The sequence below is a fragment of the Amphiprion ocellaris genome, chromosome 24 (assembly GCF_022539595.1).
Source record: "Amphiprion ocellaris isolate individual 3 ecotype Okinawa chromosome 24, ASM2253959v1, whole genome shotgun sequence".
Lineage (NCBI taxonomy): Eukaryota > Metazoa > Chordata > Actinopteri > Pomacentridae > Amphiprion > Amphiprion ocellaris.
Window position 1 is genome coordinate 17,828,882 of NC_072789.1, and position 23,444 is coordinate 17,852,325.

General features: G+C 45.5%; 3 protein-coding genes across 6 annotated transcripts; all 3 read left to right on the top strand.

Annotated features, from left to right (window-relative positions):
* The first annotated feature begins 20 nt into the window (after nt 1–20).
* LOC111566059 (uncharacterized) lies at nt 21–10,837 on the top strand. 2 transcript variants are annotated; one of them, XM_055008326.1, is made up of 10 exons: nt 21–213; nt 4,666–4,863; nt 4,952–5,074; nt 5,439–5,671; nt 6,426–6,563; nt 6,650–6,837; nt 6,914–6,993; nt 7,658–7,741; nt 10,384–10,569; nt 10,612–10,837. In XM_055008326.1, exons 2-9 carry the CDS (start codon nt 4,686–4,688, stop codon nt 10,524–10,526), a joined length of 1,167 nt encoding a protein of 388 aa, XP_054864301.1. In that variant the 5' UTR covers nt 21–213; nt 4,666–4,685; the 3' UTR covers nt 10,527–10,569; nt 10,612–10,837. The 2 variants fall into 2 exon arrangements, with proteins under 2 accessions (XP_054864301.1, XP_023122203.1); XM_023266435.3 differs by having other exon boundaries at nt 22–213; nt 10,384–10,837.
* A 566-nt stretch (nt 10,838–11,403) lies between these two features.
* On the top strand, nt 11,404–15,868 carry f7l (coagulation factor VII, like). 3 transcript variants are annotated; one of them, XM_023266418.3, is made up of 8 exons: nt 11,404–11,539; nt 12,744–12,916; nt 13,002–13,026; nt 13,095–13,208; nt 13,280–13,420; nt 14,285–14,373; nt 14,599–14,719; nt 14,947–15,868. In XM_023266418.3, the coding sequence occupies exons 1-8, from the start codon at nt 11,452–11,454 to the stop codon at nt 15,492–15,494; spliced, it is 1,299 nt and encodes a 432-aa protein (XP_023122186.1). In that variant the 5' UTR covers nt 11,404–11,451; the 3' UTR covers nt 15,495–15,868. The 3 variants fall into 3 exon arrangements, with proteins under 3 accessions (XP_023122186.1, XP_035802402.1, XP_054864299.1); XM_035946509.2 differs by having other exon boundaries at nt 11,437–11,605; XM_055008324.1 differs by lacking the exon at nt 11,404–11,539 and adding an exon at nt 11,711–11,750.
* Nucleotides 15,869–16,432: 564 nt separating this feature from the next.
* Nucleotides 16,433–20,577, top strand: f7 (coagulation factor VII). Its single transcript, XM_023266417.3, has 8 exons — nt 16,433–16,588; nt 17,228–17,415; nt 17,717–17,741; nt 17,914–18,027; nt 18,963–19,106; nt 19,198–19,304; nt 19,377–19,497; nt 19,903–20,577. The coding sequence occupies exons 1-8, from the start codon at nt 16,528–16,530 to the stop codon at nt 20,493–20,495; spliced, it is 1,353 nt and encodes a 450-aa protein (XP_023122185.2). The 5' UTR covers nt 16,433–16,527; the 3' UTR covers nt 20,496–20,577.
* The last annotated feature ends 2,867 nt before the right edge of the window (nt 20,578–23,444 follow it).

Below are 23,444 nucleotides of genomic sequence, written 5' to 3' on the forward strand. Positions count from 1 at the left end.
GTAGCGCCGGTTTAGTGTGAAATAAAAACAGTAACTGTGAAATAAACACCACAACAATGTGAACGAAGCTCTGACAGTCCGCAGGAACACACGCCGGGTTTAACCGGAGCCGTCAGTTAGCCTGCCGTGCTAACGTTAGCACTTCCTGTAGTTTTGTAACGATGTCGTAACAGCAGTGACGTAACTGAAGCAGAACGAGCAGAGAGCAGACAGGTAAGGACGTTTAATTCTGTTTATTCAGGAAAAACAGCTGAAAGAACGTTTAAATTACTGTATTTATTCATTACTATTTACTGTATTTATTAAATTAATATTTGACTTCCTGTATTTATTCTTTAATATCAGCTGATAGGACGTTTAACTGTATTTATTCTCTGATATCAGCTGAAAGCCAACAGGACATTGAACATTAACATTTGACTAACTGTATTTATTCATTTATATTTAACTTACTGTATTTATTTATTATGAATATTTAACTTGCTGTATTTATTCATTAATATTTACTGTATTTATTTATTAGTAACATGTATTTATCTATTAACAGGACAGTAACCTGCTGTATTTCTACTTCAGGTCATTTAGCTGCTGGTGGACTCTTTCATTCAACCTGACAAATAGTTTTTCTGAAGGTTTAATCAGCTGTTTTACTTTGTAACCATCAGCTGATCGATCGATCACATCAGCTGATTGATACAAATGCAGAATTTAAAAGTTACCATGGCAACTCTCCATAAATAACAAAACTAAAATAAAGTTTGATGTTACCTTGAATCACCAAGTTATTAATGCTAGTTGGTAGCCTAGAGATGCTAGTGAGCAGTTACCAGTGTAGGAGTGCTAGTCCGTTAGCTCACGATGCTAGTTATTAGCCTCTAGAGACCAATTCTTAGCCTCTAGATGCTAGTTATTAGCCCCTAAATGCAAGTCTTTAGCCTCTCGATGCTAGCCTTTAGCCCTTGGATGCTAGTTTTAAGCTTGTGGATGCTAGTTCTTAGTCTCTGGTTGTTTTTTTTATAGCCTGTGGAAGCTAATCTTTAGCCTTTGAATGCTAGTTTTTAGCATCTAGATGTTAGTTATTGGCCTCTAGATCCTAGTTTTTAGCCTCTAAATGCTAGTCTTTAGCCTCTGTATGCTAGCCTTTACCCCTTGCATGCTAGTTTATTGCTTGTGGAAGCTACTGTTTAGCCTCTGGATGCTAGTTCTTAGCCTCTAGATGCTAGTTTCTAGCCTCTGGAAGCTTGCTTTTAGCCTCTAGATGGTAGTTTCAATTCTTTGGAAGCTAGTTTTTAGATTATGGATGCTAGTTTCTTATTCATTTATTTGGTAGGGACTGTGCACATTAATAAATGCCCATTTATACAGCAATGGACGTAAATAGTAAATACGCTGGATTAAAGCAACAATGCTAATTTATTTATTTACTTTTTACTCTCTAGATGCTAGTTGCTATCCTCTAGATGCTAGTTGCTACCCTCTAGATACTAGTCTTTAACCTCTAGATGCTAGTTTCTAGTCTCTCGAGGCTAGTTTCTAGCCTCTGGATGCTAGTTTTTAGCCTCAAAGATAATTTTTATTGTCTAGATGCCAGTCTTTAGCCTCGAGATAGTAGTTTCTAGTCTCTGGATGCTAGTTTTTAGCCTTGAGATTCAATTTTTTATCCTCTGGACGCTCGTTTCTAGCCTCTGGATGCTAGAATTTAACCTCTAGATGATAGCTCCTAGCCTGTAGATGCTAGCTCCTAGCCTCTAGATCAGGGGTGGGCAATTAATTTTCATATGGGGCCACATGAGAAACTTTGCCGGTTGTTAAGGGCCGGACCAATACACTTAAAAGCTCTGCTCAATATATATCTCAATAAAAACAGTAAATGAAACAATACAATGATACAATGAATATGTGGAACACAGGACACAACTATTTAATGAAAGATTTAGCTTTTTCATTTAAACTATGATTGCTGCCTATTGAGTTGTAGATATTTAGTATTATAGAGACATACTAAAAATGTGAAACTGATTTTCCAAGTGCTTTAATTACTTTTCAGCAGTCACTGTTTTTACAAACAAAGTAAGTAAGCCGTCACTCAGAATTTATTCCACAACAATATGACCATCAGCTGGCAGAGATTTGAAACTTGCCTTATCATGTCAGTTTTCATTCATCATGAACGCTATGAGGTAACTGCTACAACTTATCTGGACTAACAGCTGCTGGATGTACAATAACACTGCAAACATTTTGTAACATTATAGTGTTGTCAGTTTTTGCTAAATTTACATTAAGATGACTGTAGCATAGTGAAGCATAAAGAAAGACAACAGCTACCCACTACTCTTACAGCAATGTTCAATATATCTCAATAAAAAGAGTAAATTACACAATACAATGATGTACAATAATTCTACAATAATGTGGAACACAGAACACAATTATTTAACAAATATTCAGAAAAAACATTTTCAAAAATGTGCAAAACCAGCATATTAACTTTCCATGAAAAGCATTAAATGCATCTAGCTTTGTTTGTTTGCATACCTCAGTTCTTTTCTTTTTGTTCAGTGAGAGAAATCTAGCCCGTTTTGGGCCTGAACAAGTGCACTGAAGTCAGGTTGAACATCTGTGCTGGATATGTGAAGAATAGCACCCAGTGATCATCACTTAGAGAGGATCTGTATCTGGATTTGTTGAACTTCATCACGGAGAAGGTTTGTTTGCATATATAAATGGATCCAAAGAGTACCAACATCTTCTGAGCATCCCTCCTCAAGTTTAGAAAGCTCTCCTCTTTGAGAGAACAAAAAAAGTCAGCAGTGATCCTGACAAAGTGTTCTGACAGTAGTTTATCAGACTGCAGATCAGTGAGTTCAAGTTGGACATCACTGGGTGCAGTATTCACACTGCAGCTGCAGGGAGAGGAAACCATGTGCATTTCATGCTCAACTGTTCTGAAGTCTTCAAATAGTCTTGAAAATTCAGCATGCAGCGCCCTAACATGGATGAGTGCTTGTGGAGGTGATCAGCTGATGGTGTGACTTCCTTCAGTGTGGGCATGTGGGTGAGAATGTTGTCCTCCAACTGGCTGGAGAGAAACTTCAGCTTTCTCATGAAGCAGTCACCAGACTGCACATTTGGTCAGCTTGGCATTTAGTCCATTCATTAGTGCAGTCACATCAACAGCAAAAGCAAGGTCTGCCATCCAGTCTGCATCTGAGAGCTCCGTGATGTCCTGCCTTTCTTCTCAATAAACTTTTGAATCTCTGCTCTCAGATCCCAAACTCGTTTAAGCATCTTGTCCAGGCTGATCCATCTGACAGCTGTCTGGTAACCAAGGTCACCATGTTCCCTATCATCTCCTCCACAAAGACAACAAACTGTCTGTAATTCAATGCTCTTGCCCTGATGAAGTTAACTACTTTAGCTACAACATCAGTCACGTGGTTGATTTTTAGCACTGACTTACACAGCACCTCCTGATGTATAATACAATGCAAAAACATCAGTCTCTGTTCTGGGTTTATTTCATCGCTTTATCTTGCATCCGTTTCAAAAGTCCAGCATTTTTCCCTGTCAAATTTGGACAACCATCAGTTGTAACACCAACCAAATTCTCCCATTTTAGTCCCAGCTTGTTCATGCATGTATTTACCTCAGTGAACAAATCACTCACCGTCGTGGTTCCCTTCATTGGCTGCACAGCTGCCAGCTCCTCCGTCATCTCAAAGGTTTTTGTTAGTCCACGTACAAAGATGAGTAACTGGGCTGTGTCACGGACATCACAGCTCTCGTCCAGAGCCAAGGACAAAACATCTAAATCGTCCACTTTGTTGTGCAGCTGAAGCTCCAGATTTTCTGCGATGTTCTCCGCCCGCCTCGTTACGGTTCGCCTGGAAAGGGCTGCATTAACGAACGCTTCTTTTTTCTCTGGGCATGTAAGCACCGCAGAGTCCACCAGATATTCTTTTATAAACTCTCCATCAGAGAATGAGTTACTGTTTTTGGTGATTTTGTAGGATATTACAAAAATCGTCTTGACAGCTGCATCCCTTGATGTGAGCTTTGGTAAAACAAAGTCATTGCTGCTTTAGCAGTTTAGCTAGCAAACCTTCAGATATCCTCCCCGCTCTGCATCAGTCAAATGTTTGTACTTCTCCGCATGTTTGGTCTCGTAATGTCGATTCAGATTATAATCCTTGAGCACCGCGATCTGTTCGCCACAAACTAGCCCACAGCTTTACCTCTGACTTCAGTGAAGGAATACTTGGAAGTCCGTGCCTTGTTAAAAACTCTGCATTCGGAATCAATTTTTCTTTTTTTGCCGTTAGCTGACATCTTCCCGGGCTGAAGCTGACCAACAAACCAATCAGCAAACCTTATGCTAAGTATGGAAAGCAAGCGTGAAAAAACGGTAACTTCGCAGATCTTTCAAAATAAAAGCAGTTCAAGCGTATTGCTTGCATGTATTGTGATGACATATATTTGCACTGACTTTTCATATTTTCCAATGACCTCATATGGGCCAGTCAGGGTCATCCGAGGGGCCAGATGTGGCCCGCGGGCCGTAGGATGCCCAGGTCTGCTCTAGATGTTCACTCCTAGCCTGGAGATGCTAGCTCCTAGCCTGTAGATGTTCCCTCCTCACTAAGCCATGTCTCTGTGCTACAGGTAGATCCAGGTGAGTCCAGATGCGGCGCTCGGTGTCCGAGGCCTTGTGGGCCGTGTGTGCAGCCGACTCCATGTCCATGCCGGTCCACTGGTACTACAACGTCCAGGACATCTGCAGGGACTTTGGAGGCTGGATCTCAGGCTTCAGTTCCCCCCGAGACAGACACCCGTCCAGCATCCTCAGCATGTCCAACACCGGTACGGACTACATTCACCTGCTGATGATGTCATCATGACTGGACGGGCCTCATGTGTTGTTGTGTTGTGTTATGTTGTTGTGTTGCAGCTGGCAGCGGTCGCTCTGCCTGGTCTTCCGGCTCCAAACGTCCTGATGTGGTCGGAAACATCATCCTCCACGACAAACTGGACTTATGGAAGTCCTCCAGAGGCTCCGTACACTACCACCAGGGTACACAACGCTACACAACCCTACACAACACTACACAACACTACACAACATTACACAATACTACACAACAGTACACATTATACTACACAAGATTATACTACACAACACTACACAACATTATACTACACAATACTACACAACATTATACTACACAATACTACACAACATTATACTACACAACGTCATCCTCCACGACAAACTGGACTTATGGAAATGCTCCAGAGGCTCTGTGCACTACCACCAGGGTACACAACGCTACACAACACTAGACTACACAACATTATCCTACACAACGCTACACACCCTTGTGTTTTTGCGTGCGTGTGCAGCAGTGATTGTGTGTCTGTGTGTTGTTGTGTTGCAGGTCTCCAGGCTGGAGAGAACACACTGAACGTTCTGTGTTCTCTGAGAGCTGCTCGGACTCTGGTTTCTGGAAGGTTCTCCGATGTTTCCCGTCCGGAGCCTCGAGGCGCAGTGTTGGCCGACTACGTCCAATTCCTGACCACGCCCGGATCGCACAACGACTCGTACGCCGAGTCCTTCCACCGGGCGTTCTTCTCCGACTGGCAGGAGGACCGGCTGATGGCACCAAGCGACGTGAGAACCACACTGAACGTTCTTAGGGAAACGCTAGGGGAATGTTCACAGAGAAACGCTGGGGGAACTTTCTCAGAGAAACGCTGAGGGAGCGTTCTCAGAGAAATGCTGGGTGAGCGTTCTCAGAGAAACGCTGGGGGAACGTTCTCAGAGAAACGCTGAGGGAGTGTTCTCAGAGAAATGCTGGGTGAGCGTTCTCAGAGAAACGCTGGGGGAACGTTCTCAGAGAAACGCTGAGGGAGCGTTCTCAGAGAAATGCTGGGGGAACGTTCTCAGAGAAATGCTGAGGGAGCGTTCTCAGAGAAATGCTGGGGGAGCGTTCTCAGAGAAACGCTGGGGGAACGTTCTCAGAGAAACGCTGAGGGAGCGTTTTCAGAGAAACGCTGGGGGAACGTTCTCATAGAAATGCTGAGGAAGCATTCTCAGGGAAACATTCTCAGAGAAGCGCTGAGGGAACGTTCTCATAGAAACGCTGAGGGGCGTTCTCAGGGAAACGTTCTTAGAGAAACGCTGAGGGAACATTATCATAGAAACGCTGAGGGAGTGTTCTCAGAGAAATGCTGGGGGAACGTTCTCAGAGAAACGCTGAGGGAATGTTCTCAAAGAAACGCTGAGGCAACGTTCTCAGAGAAACATTGCTGCAACGTTCTCATAGAAATAGATCCTGATGTTTATGGAGGAACGTTGTTCTAATGTTCTGCTATCTTAGATCCTGGTGTTTTTATGGACACGTACTAACGTTTTACTATCTTAGATCCTGGTGTTTGCTGAGGAACGTTCTCGGTTGAAGCTTAGCTCTTCATTCCCTGACAGTCAGCTGGACGCCATCGGCTGCCTTCCCATGATCCTCCCCTTCGTCCTGCTGTCGGCTTCAGCCAATGAGGAGCGAGCTGTGAGTGACTCTGTCATACTGAAGTCTCCTTTACACCTGTCTGACCTCTGAACTCACCTGTCTGACCTGTACCTCACCTGTTACAGGTGTCGGCGGCGGTGGACTTCGTGAAGCTCACCCATCCTCACCCCAGAGTTCCTGAGTATGTGTCGATCTACAGCCGGGCACTGCACGCTGTGGTGGGCGGAGCCAGCGTCCGCCAGCAGGCCGAGCGTGCTCTGAAGGCGCTGGACACCTGGGACACCTGCCAGAGCTTCATGCAGAAGGCGGCCAGGTGAGCCGTCCATAGGTGAAGGTTCTGAGTCCAGAACTAGGACATGTTAGTAACTGTTCCTGTGTTTGTGTTGGAGGTTCCCTGATTCCTCTGAGGACAGACTGAAGGTCCATCAGAATGCTGTGAACCACCTCGGCCTTGCCTGCTACACTAAAGGTCTGGAGGAACATTCTGGAGATCCATCAGACCGTCAGCACCGACTGGACCTCTGGTTCTGGTTCTAGAAGATGTTCCACCTTCATCCAGGAAGCTTCTCCAGTTCTGACTGACAGAGTCTCAGACGTCTGTATCCTGTAGAACATCTGTAACTCTATAGAACACCTGTAGCACACCTGTAGAACATCGGTAACCCTGTAGAATACCTGTAGAATACCTGTATAATACCTGTAGAACACCTGTAAAACATCTTTAGAATGCCTGTATCGTATAGAACACCGGTAGAACATGTGGAGAACACCTGTAGAACATCTGTAACCCCATAGAATACCTGTAGAACACCTGTATAATACCTGTAGAACACCTATAAAACATCTGTAGAACTACTGTAGAATGCCTGTATCCTATAGAACACCTGTAGAACATGTGGAGAACACCTGTAGAACACCTGTAGAACACCTGTAGAACATCTGTAACCCTGTAGAACACCTGTAGAATACCTGTAACTCTGTACCTGAAGAAGACTCTTGGATGAAGGTGAACATCTTCCAGAACCAAAAACAAAAGTTCAGATCCTTTTGTACTGACGTTCTGAGGATTAGAATAATTAATGTTCTCACAGGAACTCTGTCCAGTTCATTGATTTATTTTAATGTTCTAACAGGAGCTCTGTCCAGTTTGTTCTATTTGGCCCATGAGTTCCACGATGACCTCAGAGGAGGGATCCTGACAAACACCAACTGTGGAGGTTCGTTCTGCTGCTGTTCCACTTTAACTTGTTCTTTTACAGGAGAAGCATCAGGAAATTAAAAGACAGTAAAACTGAAGCATCTGGTGGAGGACTCCGTCCTCTGGAAGAGTTTCTCCTGCATCCTGGGGAGGTTGGGGACATGGAGTCTGAGTGGTCCACGTTCAAAGCCTCCATTGCAGAAGCAGCTGTTAGGAGCTGTGGCCTGAAGGTAACTGGTGCCTGTAGACAACCCAGAAACCTGCTGGTGGACACCAGCAGTGAGGGAAGCTATCAGGCTGGAAAAGGAGGATTTCAGAGCCTGGCTGCCTTGGGGGTCTCCTGAAGCAGCTGACAGGTATCAGTCAGCCAAAAGGGCTGCAGCTGCAGCGGTTGGGGAAGCTAAAACTTGGGTGTGGGAGGACTTCAGGGAGGCAATGGAGAAGGACTTTGGGTTGACCTCAAGGAAGTTCTGGCAAACCGTTCGACGCTTCAGGAAGAGGAGGCAGGGCTTTAGTCAGGCTGCGTTCAGTCGTGGTGGAGAACTGTTGACCTGTACTGGGGACATTGTCAGGTGGTGGAAAGAGCACTTTGAGGAACTCCTGAATCTGGTAAACACGTCCTCTGCAGAGAAGGCAGAGCCTGAAGACGCGAGGGAATCTTCATCCATATCCATGGCAGAGGTCGCTGAGGTAGTTAAGAAGCTCTTTGGTGGCACCAGGTGTGGACAAGATCCACCCTGAGATGCTGAAGGCTCTGGACATTGTTGGACTGTCTTGGCTGACACGTCTCTACAGCGTGGACATCAGTTACGGTGCGGTGGAGTGGAAGACTGGGGTGGTGGTTCCCATTTTCTAAAAGGGGGACCAGAGAGTATGTTCCAACTACCGCGGTATCACACTTCTCAGCCTCCCCAGGAATGTTTAATCTAGGATGCTGGAAGGGAGGCTCCAACCTATTGTTGAACCTCGGATTCAGGAGGAACAATGTGGATTCCATCCTGGTTGTGGAACAGTGGATCAGATCTTTACTCTTGTGGAGCTGCTGAGGGGGTCATGGGAGTTCGACCTGCCAGTCTACATGTGGTTTGTGGATCTGGAGAAGGCCTACGACCCTGTCCTCTGAGGGGCTCTTTGGGGGGTACTGAGGGAGTATGAGGTACTGAAGGAGTATGGGGAACTGAGGGAGTATGGGGTACTGAGGGAGTATGGGGTACTGAGGGAGTATGGGGTAATGAGGGAGTATGGGGTACCAGGTTCTCTGATACGAGCTATTCAGTCCCTGTACAACCAAAGTGAGAGCTGTGTCCACATACTCAGCACAAAGTCAAACTCGTTTCCAGTGGGTGTTGGACTCCTCCAGGGCTGCCCCTTGTCTCTGATCCTGTTTGTGGTCTTCATGGACAGGATCTCAAGGATCAGCCAGGGTAAGGAGGGTGTCCGGTTTGGGGACCTCAGGATCTCATCTCTGCTTTTTGCAGATGATGTGGTTCTGTTGGTTCCTCAGACCTTCAGCAGCACTGGGATGGTTTGCAGCCGAGTGTGAAGTGGTGGGGATTAGGATCAGATCCTCTAAGTGCGAGGCCATGGTTCTCTGATGGAAACCGCTGGATTGCTCCCTCTGGGTTGGGGGGGAGTTGCTTCCCCAAGAGAAGGAGTTCAAGTATCTCAGGATCTTGTTCAGGAGTGATGTGAAAATGGAGCTAGAGATGGACAGGAGGATTGGTGCAGCGTCAGCAGTAATGAAGGCGTTGTACCGAACCGTCGTGGTGAAGAGGGAGCTGAACCTCAAGGAGAAGCTCTCAGTTTACCATCCATCTACGTTCCAACCCTCACCTATGGTCATGAGCTCTGGGTAGTGACCCAAGGAATGTGATCGTGGATCCAAGCGGCTGAAATGAGCTTCCTCCGTAGGGTGTCTGGGCTCAGTCTTAGAGACAGAGGGAGAAGCTCAGACATCCGGAGGGAGCTCGGAGTAGAGCTGCAGATCCTTCACCTCTAAAGGAACCAGCTGAGGTGGTTTGGACATCTGATTCAGATCCTCCAGGGAGACTTCCTTTGGAGGTTTTCTGAACACATCCTCCTGGGAGGAAACCCCGGGGTAGACCCAGAACCTTCTGGAGGGATTATATATCTCATCTGGCCTGGGAACGCCTCGGGATCCCCCTGGAAGAGCTGGAAAGTGTTGCTGAGAGGAGGAACGTCTGGAATGATCTGCTTCATCTGCTGCCTCCATGACCCGACCCGGGATAAGAGGAAGAAGATGGATGGATGGATGATGGATGGATTGATGGATGGATGGATGGATGGATGGATGATGGATGGATGGATGATGGATGGATGAATGGATGATGGATGGATGATGGATGGATGATGGATGGATGGATCCTGAACATTCAGCTCAACTTGGTTGATTTAAAGAAAATCAGATATTTTATGATTTCAGTCCAAACTTTGGGTTCCAGTGATCTTTAGTTTGCAGAACCTCAGGAATCAGTAGAGTTCTGTGACACGTACTGGGCTAGAGTTAGGAGTGTTCTTAGTACAGATTAAAGTACTTTTACTGCAAGTAGGGTAGAGTTAGTAGTGCTTTTACTGCAATAGGGTTAGGGTTAGTAGTACAGATTGAAGTACTTTTACTGCAGTACATTCTGTGTTTTCCAGGTGAGAACTGTAACCGCGGGGCGGCCCTTGGAGCTCTACTCGGAGCTTCCGGGCCTCAAAGTGGCGGCGTTCCTCAGCAGTGGAAGGATGAGCTGAGAGACGGACAGGAGTTCATCCCTGACATCCTGAAGGAGCTGCAATAAGGCAGCATCGCCCCCCAGAGGACTGGAGGAGAACTACAGTGAGGCAGCGTCGCCCCCTGGAGGACTGGAGGGGAACTACAGTGAGGCAGCGTCGCCCCCTGGAGGACTGGAGGGGAACTACAACGGTTTACAATCACTCAGCTTTGATTCCACATCTCTGTATGATGATTACTGATTACTTTGGTTTTTGTACAATGACATCATATGAACTATTAAACATTATTAAATTATACATATTTATTATTTGTGCCTTGATTTGACCTGTTTGAAGCACCAGCAGCCTTTAAAGAACAATAAAAACCTAAAGTGGACGGATTCACTGAGTGTTTTTTTCACGACTAACCTGTTAAACTCTTTACCTTTAGGGATGTTTGGGACAGTTTTTGGTTTTAATTAATCAGATGTGAGCTTTAGACGCTCTCAGGGTTTTACTGGAAATCATCAGCTGGCAGTGACGTTATAAGTGGAAATAGTTTAAATATACTACTACTACTAATAATAATAATAATGACAACAATAACAATAATAATAATAATAATAAGAGATGCTGTAAGAGTTAATGAGTTAACAAGATGTTAGCAGCATGGAAACATGTATTAAGCGTGTTTATAAAGTTAAACGTGTTTATAAAGTTAAATGTGCATTAAGCGTGTTTAGAAAGTTAAACATGTATTAAACGTGTTTATGAAGTTAAACATGTAATAAATGTGTTTATAAAGTAAAACGTGTTTATAAAATTTAAGGTATTTTTAAAGGTAAATGTGTATTAAACATGTTAATAAAGTTAAACGTGTATTAAACGTGTAAGTTAAACATGTACTAAGCGTGTTTTTAAAGTTAAACATGTTTCTAACATTAAGCGTGTTCCAGATTGTGACAGCAGCTCCGTGTTTGTTCCGCTCTCCGACCTTTGATCAGAACAAACATGGCGTCGGTCAGCAGAGGTCTGAAGCGTCTTGTCTTCTTGCTGCTCATCGAGGTTTCTTTCCCAGAATGCACCGGGACTCCTGGAGGTCAGTCCTGCTTCTTCTGTTCTCACCATCCGAGGTTCTCAGCAAAACGTCAGCCTGGAACCAGCAGTAGGTTCAGGTCAGGTCATCCTGATTATTCTCAGAGGATCCTGGTGATCAGAACCTCACATTCTGGTTCTTCAACATGGTTCTCCTTCAGGTGTTTGTTCTCAGATCACAAACCTCCAGATGAGATGGGTTCTAAAACTGCCTGGTGAGGAATGTTAGAACGGCTCTACAAGTACCCAATAGGTGGTGTCTGTATGTGTTCTGACCACAGGAACCTGCCCTATAGAACCTCTTTCAGGAACCGTCCTTGTAGAACCTCTTTCAGGAACTGTTTTTGTAGAACCTCTTTCAGGAACTGTTTTTGTAGAACCTCTTTCAGGATCTGTCCTTGTAGAACCTCTTTCAGGAACAATTTTGTAGAAGTTCTTTCAGGATCTGTCCTTGTAGAACCTCTTTCAGGAACTGTTTTTGTAGAACCTCTTTCAAGAACCGTCTTTGTAGAACCTCTTTCAGGAGCTGTCATTGTAGAACCTCTATCAGGAACCATCCTTGTAGAACCTCTTTCAAGAACCATAATTGTAGAACCTCTTTCAGGAACCATCATTGTAGAACCTCTTTCAGGAACCGTAATTGTAGAACCTCTTTCAGGAACTGTTTTTGTAGAACCTCTTTCAGGAGCCATCCTTGTAGAACCTCTTTCAGGAACTGTTTTTGTAGAACTTCTTTCAGGAACCGTCCTTGTAGAACCTTTTTCAGGAACTGTTTTTGTAGAACCTCTTTCAGGAACCATCATTGTAGAACCTCTTTCTGGAACCGTCCTTGTAGAACCTCCTTCTGGAACCGTCCTTGTAGAACCTCTTTCAGGAACTGTCCTTGTAGCACCTCTTTTGGGGTTGTTTTCAGTGGAGAACAGATTAGGGCAGATCATGGAACTGATCCCAGAAACGTTCTTGGTACCACAGGTTCCACCAGTGAGAACCTGTCTGGTGGTGAACAGAGGTTCCTGTACCACAGTTCTTCCTGTGGAACCTTAGAATAAATGTCTGGAACCCCCCAGCAGCCGGTTAGAACCGAAGGTGAAACATCTCTAGGAACATCTAGAGTCCAGGGTTCTATCCAGGTCCATGAAGGACAGAAGGTCTCTAACATTGATCTGAATCAGTCTGAATGCAGGTGTTTAAGCTCCGCCCTGTTCCAGGTACAGGTGAGGTGTTCCTGGACGGACCTCAGGCTGACGTCTTCCTGCGTCGCAGCCGCCGGGCCAACTTCCTGCTGGAGGAACTGAGGCAGGGGAACCTGGAGCGAGAGTGCATGGAGGAGAAATGTTCCTATGAGGAGGCCAAGGAGATCTTTGCTTTGCCCCAACAGCTGGTCAGTGGAACGTAATCCTAACCCGTTGGTTCTTTAACGGTTCTCCACCTGTACACTAACCTGTGTTCTCTCTGCGTTCTCTCAGGAGAACTTCTGGAGAACCTACACAGGTATGTTTGGTTTGATGAGTCCCTGCAGACTGACGTCCGGGTGTTTGATGTTCTATTTCCTGTTCCAGCGGCGGACGGCTGCCTGTCGTCTCCATGTCAGAATGGAGCCACCTGCACCCGCCACCTCAGCACCTACATCTGCAAGTGTCCACTTGGTTTCCATGGACACAATTGTGACAAAGGTAGGAGCCATGGCAACCAAAACTTCTCCACAACCGTGTTCCACTGCTGAAGCTGCTGTTTGTATTTCCAGTCCGCCTGACCTCCAACGGCTGTCGCTATAGAAACGGCGGCTGTGAACATTTCTGCAGAGAGTTTCCAGATCGTTCCCACCTCTGTTTCTGCGCTCCGGGATACGGACTGGACCGGGACAACAGCACCTGTAGACCCCAAGGTCTGAGAGGGTCACCATAGCAACCACCATGGACACCAGAACAACCAGTTAGAATACATAGCAACCAACATAGACACCATAGCAACAACCTTAAACACCATAGCAACCAGTTAGAATACATAGCACTACCTAGACAACATAGCAACCACCTAGACACCATAGCAACCACCTAAACATCCTTGGCAACCACCTAGACACCATAGCAACAAACTTAGACACCATAGAAACCACCTAACCATCCTTGGCAACCACCTAGACACCATAGCAACCACCCTAGACATCATAGCAACCACCTAAACATCCTTGGCAACCACCTAGACACCATAGCAACCACCCTAGACACCATAGCAACCACCTAAGCCACCTAAACATCCTTGGCAACCACCTAGACACCATAGCAACCACCCTAGACATCATAGCAACCACCTTAGACGCCATAGCAACCACCTAAACATCCTTGGCAACCACCTAGACACCATAGCAACCACCTAAGCCACCTAAACATCCTTGGCAACCACCTAGACACCATAGCAACCACCCTAGACATCATAGCAACCACCTTAGACGCCATAGCAACCACCTAAACATCCTTGGCAACCACCTAGACACCATAGCAACCACCTAAGCCACCTAAACATCCTTGGCAACCACCTAGACACCATAGCAACCAACCTAGACATCATAGCAACCACCCTAGACGCCATAGCAACCACCTAAACATCCTTGGCAACCACCTAGACACCATAGCAACCACCTAGACACCATAGCAACCACCCTCTCAGGACCTGAAAGAAACATTATGCACTAAAACATGTTCCACAGTTCTAAACCTCCTGGTCTGTTTGGTTCTCATGGTTTTATCAGATCCTGTTGTCTGTGGAAGACCTCTGGTTCATTTTGCCCCGAGGGTAGTTAACGGACAGATCTGCCCCAAAGGACACTGCCCATGGCAGGTAGGTCTGTTAAAGAACCAGAGTTTATTATAGAACCAGAGTCTATTATAGAACCAGAGTCTATTATAGAATTTCATTGACTGATTGTTGATCATTTATTGACCACTGATTGATTATTGATTGATTACTGATAGATTACTGATTATTGATTGATTATTGATTGATTGATTGATTATAGATCATTTATTTATTGATTAATCATTGATTGATTATTGATCCATTCAGGCTCTGCTGACGGAACACGACAGGTTCACCTGTGGAGCCATCGTTCTATCAGATCAATGGGTTCTAACGGCGGCGCACTGCGTTTGGCACAAACCTGTCGCCATCTTCCACGTCACCGCAGGTAAGACTCACCTGTTCACCTGAAACTCACCTGTTGATCTGACACTTTAGAAAATTGAGAAAATAAACCAGGATTAAATAAACCTGGATTGAATAAACCTGGATTAAATAAACCTGGATTAAATAAACCTGGATTAAGTAAACCTGGATTAAATAAACCTGGATTACATAAACCAAGATGAAGTACAGGAGGCTCAGTCTATGTTCCCTGTACTCCTACCTGTGCAGGTGAACACGACCTGAAGGAGGACGAGAAGACGGAGCAGCAGCGGCGGGTTCTGAAGGTTCTGGTCCATGGCGGCTACAACCACTCCAGCTCTGACAGCGACCTGGCGCTGCTAAAGCTGCACCGGCCGTTCAAACTGGGTCGCCACGTGGTTCCCGTCTGCCTCCCCGCCCGGAACAGCACCATCAGCCGGACGCTGGCCACCGTCCGCCACTCCACCGTGTCGGGCTGGGGCCGCCTAGCCCAGCTGGGCCCGGCGGCCCGGTTCCTGCAGCGCCTGGTTCTGCCAAGGGTTCCTCTGCAGGAGTGCCGCCTCCACACCAAGCTCAACATCACCAGGAACATGCTCTGCGCTGGGCTGCGGAGCGGCGGCCAGGACGCCTGCGAGGGCGACAGCGGTGGCCCGCTGGTCACCCGCTACAAGAAGACCTGGTTCCTGACAGGCGTGGTCAGCTGGGGGAAGGGATGCGCCAACGAGAACATGTACGGCGTCTATGCCAAGGTCGGAAACTTCCTGGGCTGGATTGAGAACGTCATGGCAACGGACTGAAACACCAGAAGAACCAAAGTTACTGTCCACCAAAGATCCTGATTAAACCGAGGTCCTCCTCCGAGTCTGTTCTCTGTTTGGTTCCACAATGGAACTCAAGATTCACTGAAATTATACCTTTAGAATAGTTTGATCTCAAAACTCAATCTGAAACTCCTCTGTTGGAGGTTCAACATTAAAGGATCAAAAAAAGAATCTATCTATCTATCTATCTATCTATCTATCTATCTATCTATCTATCTATCTATCCAGGTGAGGGGGCGGGGCTTGTGTATTTACATCAGCGACTGTAACCTGATTCTGGGGTTATGTTCTGTGGCTCTTTGTTCTGAAATGTTCTTCTGTTGACAGTAAACTTCTGGTTATTCTCAGAATCTGGACGTTGGTTCAGCATTTGTTCTGCAGGAAGATGAAGTTTCAGAGTCAATGTTCAGATTTAAGTTTCTGGTTGAAAGTGTAAACTCCAGCGTGACACGAGGCCCTGAACAAATCTCAAACCGATGAATTTACTTCATTTGATAATTTTCTGAACTGTTCTTTCTGATTTAATCCACATCACACACAAGTTCTACATATTATTATGAGTTAACATTAGTTTAAACGTTTTAAAACCACTGATTTAGGGAAATTAGCTTTTTCTCCACTATCAATGGTATTTTTATTAAGGATCCACATTAGGGCTAGTAGGGTTAGTCAGGGTAAGTAGGGTTAGTAGGGTTAGTAGAGTTAGGGTTAGTAGGGTTAGTCAGGGTTAGTCAGGGTTAGCAGGGTTAGTAGGTTTAGTAGGGTTAGGGTTGTTAGGGTTGGCAGGGTTAGGGTTAGTAGGGTTAGTAGAGTTTGTTGGGTTAGTTGGTGTAGGGTTTCCTTCCCTCTAAAAAATGAAGAGGGAAGGGTTTATTCAGATTCCTGCTCACCTCTGGAGGACAAACTCCATGTTTTCGTCACACCGAGCAGGAAAATGTTTTTCCAAACGGATCAATGAAGTCTGACCAGCAGCTTCAAACAGACTTTAACCTCCAGAGCAGCAGCAGCCATGATCCTCAAAGTCCTCGTCATCTTCGTCTTCATCGTCCACGGCTGCCGACCAGCTGCAGGTCAGAAAACCAAACCAGATCATCTGAGGTTGACCTTTATTTCATCTCATTTATACATTTATACAGGCTCTATCGGACTCTCGTACGTTGATCTGGTCTGTATCAGTTCTTTATTAGATATTTGTCTGGTCTTTGTCTGGTCTTTAAGATGAGACTAAACTTAGATGATCCCAAAGAAACTTCTTTGATCTCTAGAGTTCAGCTGAGAACTTTTCTCTCTCTTGGTTTGTTTCTGTTGGCTGAGCAGCTAACAGGCACTAATGCTAATAACTGCTACAAGCTAACACAAGCTAAAATATAACTCTGACTTGATGGTGGCACTGCAGGAGAACTGGTGTGTTCACATCCAGAAGTTTCACTGAAACTAAATAAACAAACAGAAACCCTGAATGGAAACAACAAAAACAAACACAAATCAATAAAACAAACAAAAGCAGTGAAAGAAACAACCAAAAATAAACTGCAAACAAACAACAGATGTTTCTTCATGAAGTGAAAATCAATAAATGACCTCAGAGCTGTTGATCGATCAATCGACAGATTATTGATTGAAAACTACTTGAGGACTAGACAGGAAGTCAGATCTCTGAGACGGTTCTTCATAAACTCTGACCTGACCTGCTGTCTTCTGTTCTTCAGTCCTGCAGAACCCGGGTCAGAACGTCTTCCTGGACCCGGCCAGAGCCAACGGGGTTCTGGTCCGGACCCGCAGGTACAACTCTGGCTGGTTTGAGGAGCTTCAGAAGGGAGACCTGAAGAGAGAATGTCTGGAGGAGAAATGTTCGTACGAAGAGGCCCGAGAAGTGTTCGAGCACACGGAGCTGACGGTACGAAATAGTACCGGTACTACAACATAGTACCGGTACTACAACATAGTGCTGGTACCACAAGTTAGTACCGGTACTACAACATAGTACTGGTACCACAAGTTAGTACTGGTACCACAAGTTAATAATAGTCCAAGAACTTAGTAGCGTTACCAGAACTTAGTACCACAACTAAGTACTGGTACCACAAGTTAGTACTGGTATCAGAACTTAGTAGCGGTACCAGAACGTAGTAGTGGTACCATAAGTTGTATAGTTATTGTGCGTCAGTGTGTGATGACTGTGTTTGTGTTTCCTTCAGGACGAGTTCTGGAAGTTGTACAACAGTAAGTTCAGTTTAACGTCAATAGAAAATCAACATAAATATTAACACTCAGTAACTAGAGAGGTAGTAGTTGTGTTCCTGTTGTGTTCCCGTTGTGTTCCTGTTGTTATTGTTGTGCAATTGTGTTATTGTTGAGTCTCTAATGTGTTCCTGTTGTTATTGTTGTGTTTCAGTCCCAGACAGTTGTGGGTCTGCCCCGTGTCTAAACGGAGGAAGCTGTTCGGTTCATTCTGGTTCTTACATCTGCAGCTGCTTACCTCAATACAGCGGAGTCAACTGTGAACTGGGTGAGACGCACAACAGACACACAACACAGAGACACAACACAGACGCCCAACGTAGAGACACAACACAGACGCACAACACATAGAGACACACAACAGACACACAACAGACACACAACACAGACACAACAGACACAACATAGACACAACACATAGAGATGGACAACAGACACACAACACATAGAGACGCACAACAGACACAACATAGAGACACAACACAGACACACAACGCAGAGACGCACAACATACACAACAGACACACAACACAGAGACACAACAGACGCAACATAGAGACACAACACAGGGACACAACACATAGAGACGCACAACAGACACACAACATAGAGACGCAACACAGACGCCCAACATAGAGACACAACACAGACACACAACACATAGAGACGCACAACAGACACAACAGACACACAACACAGAGACACAACAGACACACAACAGACACAACATAGAGACACATCACATAGAGACACAACAGACACACAACAGACACAACATAGAGACACATCACATAGAGATGCACAACAGACACACAACAGACACACAACACAGAGATGCACAACAGACACACAACATAGAGACACAAAACAGACACACAACACAGAGACACACAACAGACACACAACACAGACACAACATAGAGAAACAACACAGGGACGCACAACAGACACAACAGACACACAAAACAGAGATGCACAACAGACACACAACATAGAGACACAAGACAGACACACAACAGACACAATACAGACACACGACACAACATAGAGACACAACAGATCTAAAGATGTTCTCAGAGTTCATCAGGTTTAATATAAAGATGTTCTCAGTTGATCAGGTTTAATCTAAAGATGTTCTCAATTGATCAGGTTTAATCTTAAGATGTTCTCAGTTGATCAGGTTTAATCTAAAGATGTTCTCAGAGTTCCAGGACACTGATAAATGCGACCTGGAGAACGGAGGCTGTGAACATTTCTGTGAGGAGGACGTGGACGGACGGAGGATGAACTGCTCGTGTGCAGACGGATACTTCCTTGATGAGGACGGACGGAGCTGCAAGCCTGAAGGTAGAAGATCCACCAAGGTTCTGTAGAACCACTAGAACATGGTGAGATGATCAGAACAGATGGTTCATCAGCTGTGTTCTTGTTGGTCCAGAGACCATAGTGTGCGGCATGGTTCCAGTTCTTCAGGGAGAACAGAAGGAGAACCATCTGCGGATCGTTGGCGGTACTGAGTGTCCGCGAGGGGAATGTCCGTGGCAGGTAGACTGAGTTCTGCTGCACATTCTGATCCAGCAGAACCACAGTGTTCACTGCTGCTGGTTCTGTTTGAAGGTTCTGCTGCGCTACAAAGGCAAAGGGTTCTGTGGAGGAATGATCCTTAAACCCACATGGATCCTCACAGCGTCGCACTGCTTGGAGAACACCGAGCTCCAGTTCCTGAAGGTGGTCGCAGGTACGAGTCCTGGAGAACCGGTGAGAGAGTCCAGAACCAGTAGAACCTTCACCTGGTCTTTAATCTACAACAGAAGCTTCACCTGATCTTTAATCTACAACAGAACTTTCATCTGGTCTTTAGTCTACAGTAGAACCTTCATCTGGTCTTTAATCTGCAGTAGAACCTTCATCTGGTCTTTAATCTGCAGTAGAACCTTCATCTGGTCTTTAGTCTACAGTAGAACCTTCATCTGGTCTTTAGTCTACAGTAGAACCTTCACCTGGTCTTTAATCTACAGTAGAACCTTCACCTGGTCTTTAATCTAGAGTAGAACCTCCAGTCTTTAGTGTTGATTGGATCTATTTGAGGGTACTTTCTCCACTAAGACCTTGAAGATGGATGACGTTCTGTATTGATCTGCAGGAGAACACAACACGGAGATCTATGAAGGCAGCGAGCAGGAGGTCCAGGTCTCAGAGATCATCATGCACGAGGACTACCAGCCAAGAACGGCCGATAACGACATCGCTCTGCTGCGTCTGGGTTCTCCCATCGTCTTCACGCCGTTCTCCGTCCCGGCCTGCCTGCCGACCCGGTCGCTGGCCAACCGGGAGCTGTGGTTGGTCCGTCTGCACACCGTCAGCGGTTGGGGGCGTCGCAGCGAGAACGGTCCCACCTCCCACCTGCTGCGCCGCCTCCAGGTTCCCCGCATCCGGACACAGGACTGCGTGGAGCAGAGCGGCGTGGCGCTGACCCAGAACATGTTCTGCGCTGGGTACCTGGACGGCCACCAGGACTCGTGTAAAGGTGACAGCGGTGGTCCGCTGGTCACCCGCTACAAGAACACTACGTTCCTGCTGGGCATCGTCAGCTGGGGCAAGGGATGCGCCCGACCAGGGAACTACGGCATCTACACCCGCGTCTCCAACTACCTGGACTGGATCCACAGCCACACCGCAGCCACAGAACCACCCAGGAACTACACCCAGGCTCCGGCAGCCAACGGAACAGGCTGAGGGATGGAAGAGAACCCACTAATGATCCGTTATTGACTGTTCCTGATCGATTGATCGACTAATTAAAGAATTGATTAAACCACTCTGAGAGTTTATTTAAAAATCACCAACATGATCCATAAAGTTCTAACTAGAATCCAGGTTCCACCACCACAATGATCAGCAATGTTCTAACCAGAACCCAGGTTCCATCACCACAATGATCCACCAGGTTCTAACCAGAACCCAGGTTCCACCGCCACAATGATCAACAATGTTCTAACCAGAACCCAGGTTCCATCACCACAATGATCCACCAGGTTCTAACCAGAACCCAGGTTCCACCGCCACAATGATCAACAATGTTCTAACCAGAACCCAGGTTCCATCACCACAATGATCCACCAGGTTCTAACCAGAACCCAGGTTCCACCGCCACAATGATCAACAATGTTCTAACCAGAACCCAGGTTCCATCACCACAATGATCCACCAGGTTCTAACCAGAACCCAGGTTCCACCGCCACAATGATCAACAATGTTCTAACCAGAACCCAGGTTCCATCACAACAATGATCCATCAGGTTCTAACCAGAACCCAGGTTCCTCCACCACAATGTTCAATAATGTTCTAACTAGAACCCAGGTTCCACCACCACAGTGATCCATTTATCAGCCAGAAAACATCAAAACTAGAAGAACCATCTGAGAGGTTCCATCCGGAGAACGATCCAGAACCATAAACTCTGCGTGTGATTTAAATCAGCAGATAAAGTTTAGAAGCTGCTTCCTGGAAGTAAATAAATAATAAACATGATTATTAATAATCAGATTAATGATTAAAGTTGGTTATTTCAGCTGTTCAGGTTCTTCAGAGAACCCATGTCTTAGTTTGTTTACTGATCTTGTTGTTTTCATGACTCAGAGGGTAAGTGGGCGGGGCCTAGTGACAGTTCGGTGGGCGGATCTTAACTAGCCCTAAGTGGGCGGGGCCTGGATAAACCCTGTGGTTGCCGTGGAGCCGTAGATCTGCCGTCATGCTGCTGAGGAGGAGTTGCTGCTTCGGGTTTCTGGTGTTTCTGGTGTTTCTGGGCTTCTCTGCTGCTGCTGCAGGTCTGAACATTTAACTAAAACTGCTTTCATGTTTTCTCTGGTTTCTATATCCTCCTTCTCTGTTCTGAAGCTGTTTGAGGTCAAAGACTGAATCTATTGATTTAACATTCTGTGTAAAATGTTCACCTCTGCTTTTTATCTTTGGGTTTCCAGAGAGTATATGATGAAAATAGATCTCCAGCTGCAGTTTTTAAAACTCCGAGTGTGGACACAGGAAACCAGGAGTGTCCAACGTGAGGACCGTGGGCCAAAAGTGTCCCTCCAGAGGGTCCAATCCGGCCCTCAAAGTGGAAAAATTGCAGAGAAGACATGAACTGCAGATTGTAAATTAGTAAAACTATAAATTTAAAATATTTCTAGACCAGGACATGTTGTTTGGATCAGAAAGTAAAATACTAAATTATTCTTTTGTGGTTTTGATTCTCCAGTAAATCCTCTGTGGTTCAGTTCCAGGTGACAAAATGTTGTCTTCCTTTGTAGACACTCTGATCTGGAAGTTGTAATGTGGAAATGATGAACTGAGGCTTAATGTTGCTGAAACTGAATTTACTTTTCTTCATAAATGTCAGGTTGTTCATGATGTTTAGTAAAGAGAATTCCTTAAATGTGAGCATTAGGAACCATTAGGAGTTGTGGTTCTTTAGAGGTGGTTCTGCTATGGTTCTACTGGTCCACTGGAGATCAGACTGGACTAGGATCGATTTAACTCTCCTGATCTACAGCTCTTGGTGGAGGTTTATATGTTCCAGTGTTCCTCCGTGTTCCTGAGGTCTTTAAATCAGAACGTTCTCTGTTCCAGTGTTCCTCCTTGTTCCTGAGGTTTAACTAACAGAACGTTCTCTGTTCCAGTGTTCCTCCAGAAGCTTGATTTCTAGAACCTCCAGTTGGTTCCTCCTGAGGCTCCTACCATCACCAGGACCTGATAACTGAGAACCTCCACAGAAGTCCGAGGAGACACCACTAGTTCAGAGTTTAACATCTGAGGAGAACCTGGAGATGGAAACCATGTCCAAGATGAGGAGATAGAACCACCACAGAGACACCAAGAACTTATTGTTCTCTACGGTTCATGTTCTGAGGTTCTAATAGTCTGAGGTCCTGTCGGTTCTGTAGTTGTAATTAATTGTTTTCAATGATTAATGTTCTAATGATCTGATGTTGTAATATTCTGATGTTCTATTGTTCTGAGGTTCCATCAGATCAGTTCTGTAGTTGTGTTACGGATTCTGAATGGCTCAAGCGCAGGAAATGAACTGACAAGATCAGAATGCAATAAAGGGTTTATTTACAAAAACTTAGAGGAACTACAAATCGTAAGCTGAGAACTACAACAGGAAGTACATCAACGAAAATAGATTGCCAACCTATGGCGACTACTATAGGTGAGGAGGATTCACTACAAAATTCTAATAAACTAACTCAGGTTGGGTAACACCCAGGCAAGAAAGACAATAACTCAAAATTACTTGATTACTAGAACTAGGAACTAAACCAGGAAACTAACGGGTACACGAAACTGCGAAACTTGAATTAACTCACAAAAAACAATTATGAGATGCTCGGACTGGGTACACAACCGTGGAGGAAGGTAGTTCTAGGCTGCAGGCCGGTGTCCAGGTGGTGGTTGTCGAGATGCAGCAGCAGGAGAGTGTGGAGGAACACCATGAGGTAGAAACAACACAGATGAGTGATTTCCAGGACGCTGAATGGCACCAGAACTGGAGCTGATGACGGAATCTGTAGGAACCAGCAGGAACAGGTGGAACCAGAACTACAACAGAGGAGGACAACCAGCATTACCTAAAGCAGCTTGAGAATGCATTCAGTGAGTTAGAGAAGGAGCAGTGACTGTTGCTG

Bases quoted from the DNA above. Each gene is read 5' to 3' on its own strand.
- LOC111566059 (XM_055008326.1), top strand. From the start codon at position 4,686: ATGCGGCGCTCGGTGTCCGAGGCCTTGTGGGCCGTGTGTGCAGCCGAC. The intron at 6,564-6,649 runs GTGAGTGACTCT...CACCTGTTACAG, and splicing joins CAGCCAATGAGGAGCGAGCT to GTGTCGGCGGCGGTGGACTT. The intron at 6,994-7,657 runs GTCTGGAGGAAC...ATGTTCTAACAG, and splicing joins CCTTGCCTGCTACACTAAAG to GAGCTCTGTCCAGTTTGTTC.
- f7l (XM_035946509.2), top strand. From the start codon at position 11,452: ATGGCGTCGGTCAGCAGAGGTCTGAAGCGTCTTGTCTTCTTGCTGCTC. The intron at 12,917-13,001 runs GTCAGTGGAACG...GCGTTCTCTCAG, and splicing joins TTGCTTTGCCCCAACAGCTG to GAGAACTTCTGGAGAACCTA. The intron at 13,209-13,279 runs GTAGGAGCCATG...TTGTATTTCCAG, and splicing joins TGGACACAATTGTGACAAAG to TCCGCCTGACCTCCAACGGC.
- f7 (XM_023266417.3), top strand. From the start codon at position 16,528: ATGATCCTCAAAGTCCTCGTCATCTTCGTCTTCATCGTCCACGGCTGC. The intron at 16,589-17,227 runs GTCAGAAAACCA...TCTGTTCTTCAG, and splicing joins CGGCTGCCGACCAGCTGCAG to TCCTGCAGAACCCGGGTCAG. The intron at 17,742-17,913 runs GTAAGTTCAGTT...GTTGTGTTTCAG, and splicing joins GTTCTGGAAGTTGTACAACA to TCCCAGACAGTTGTGGGTCT.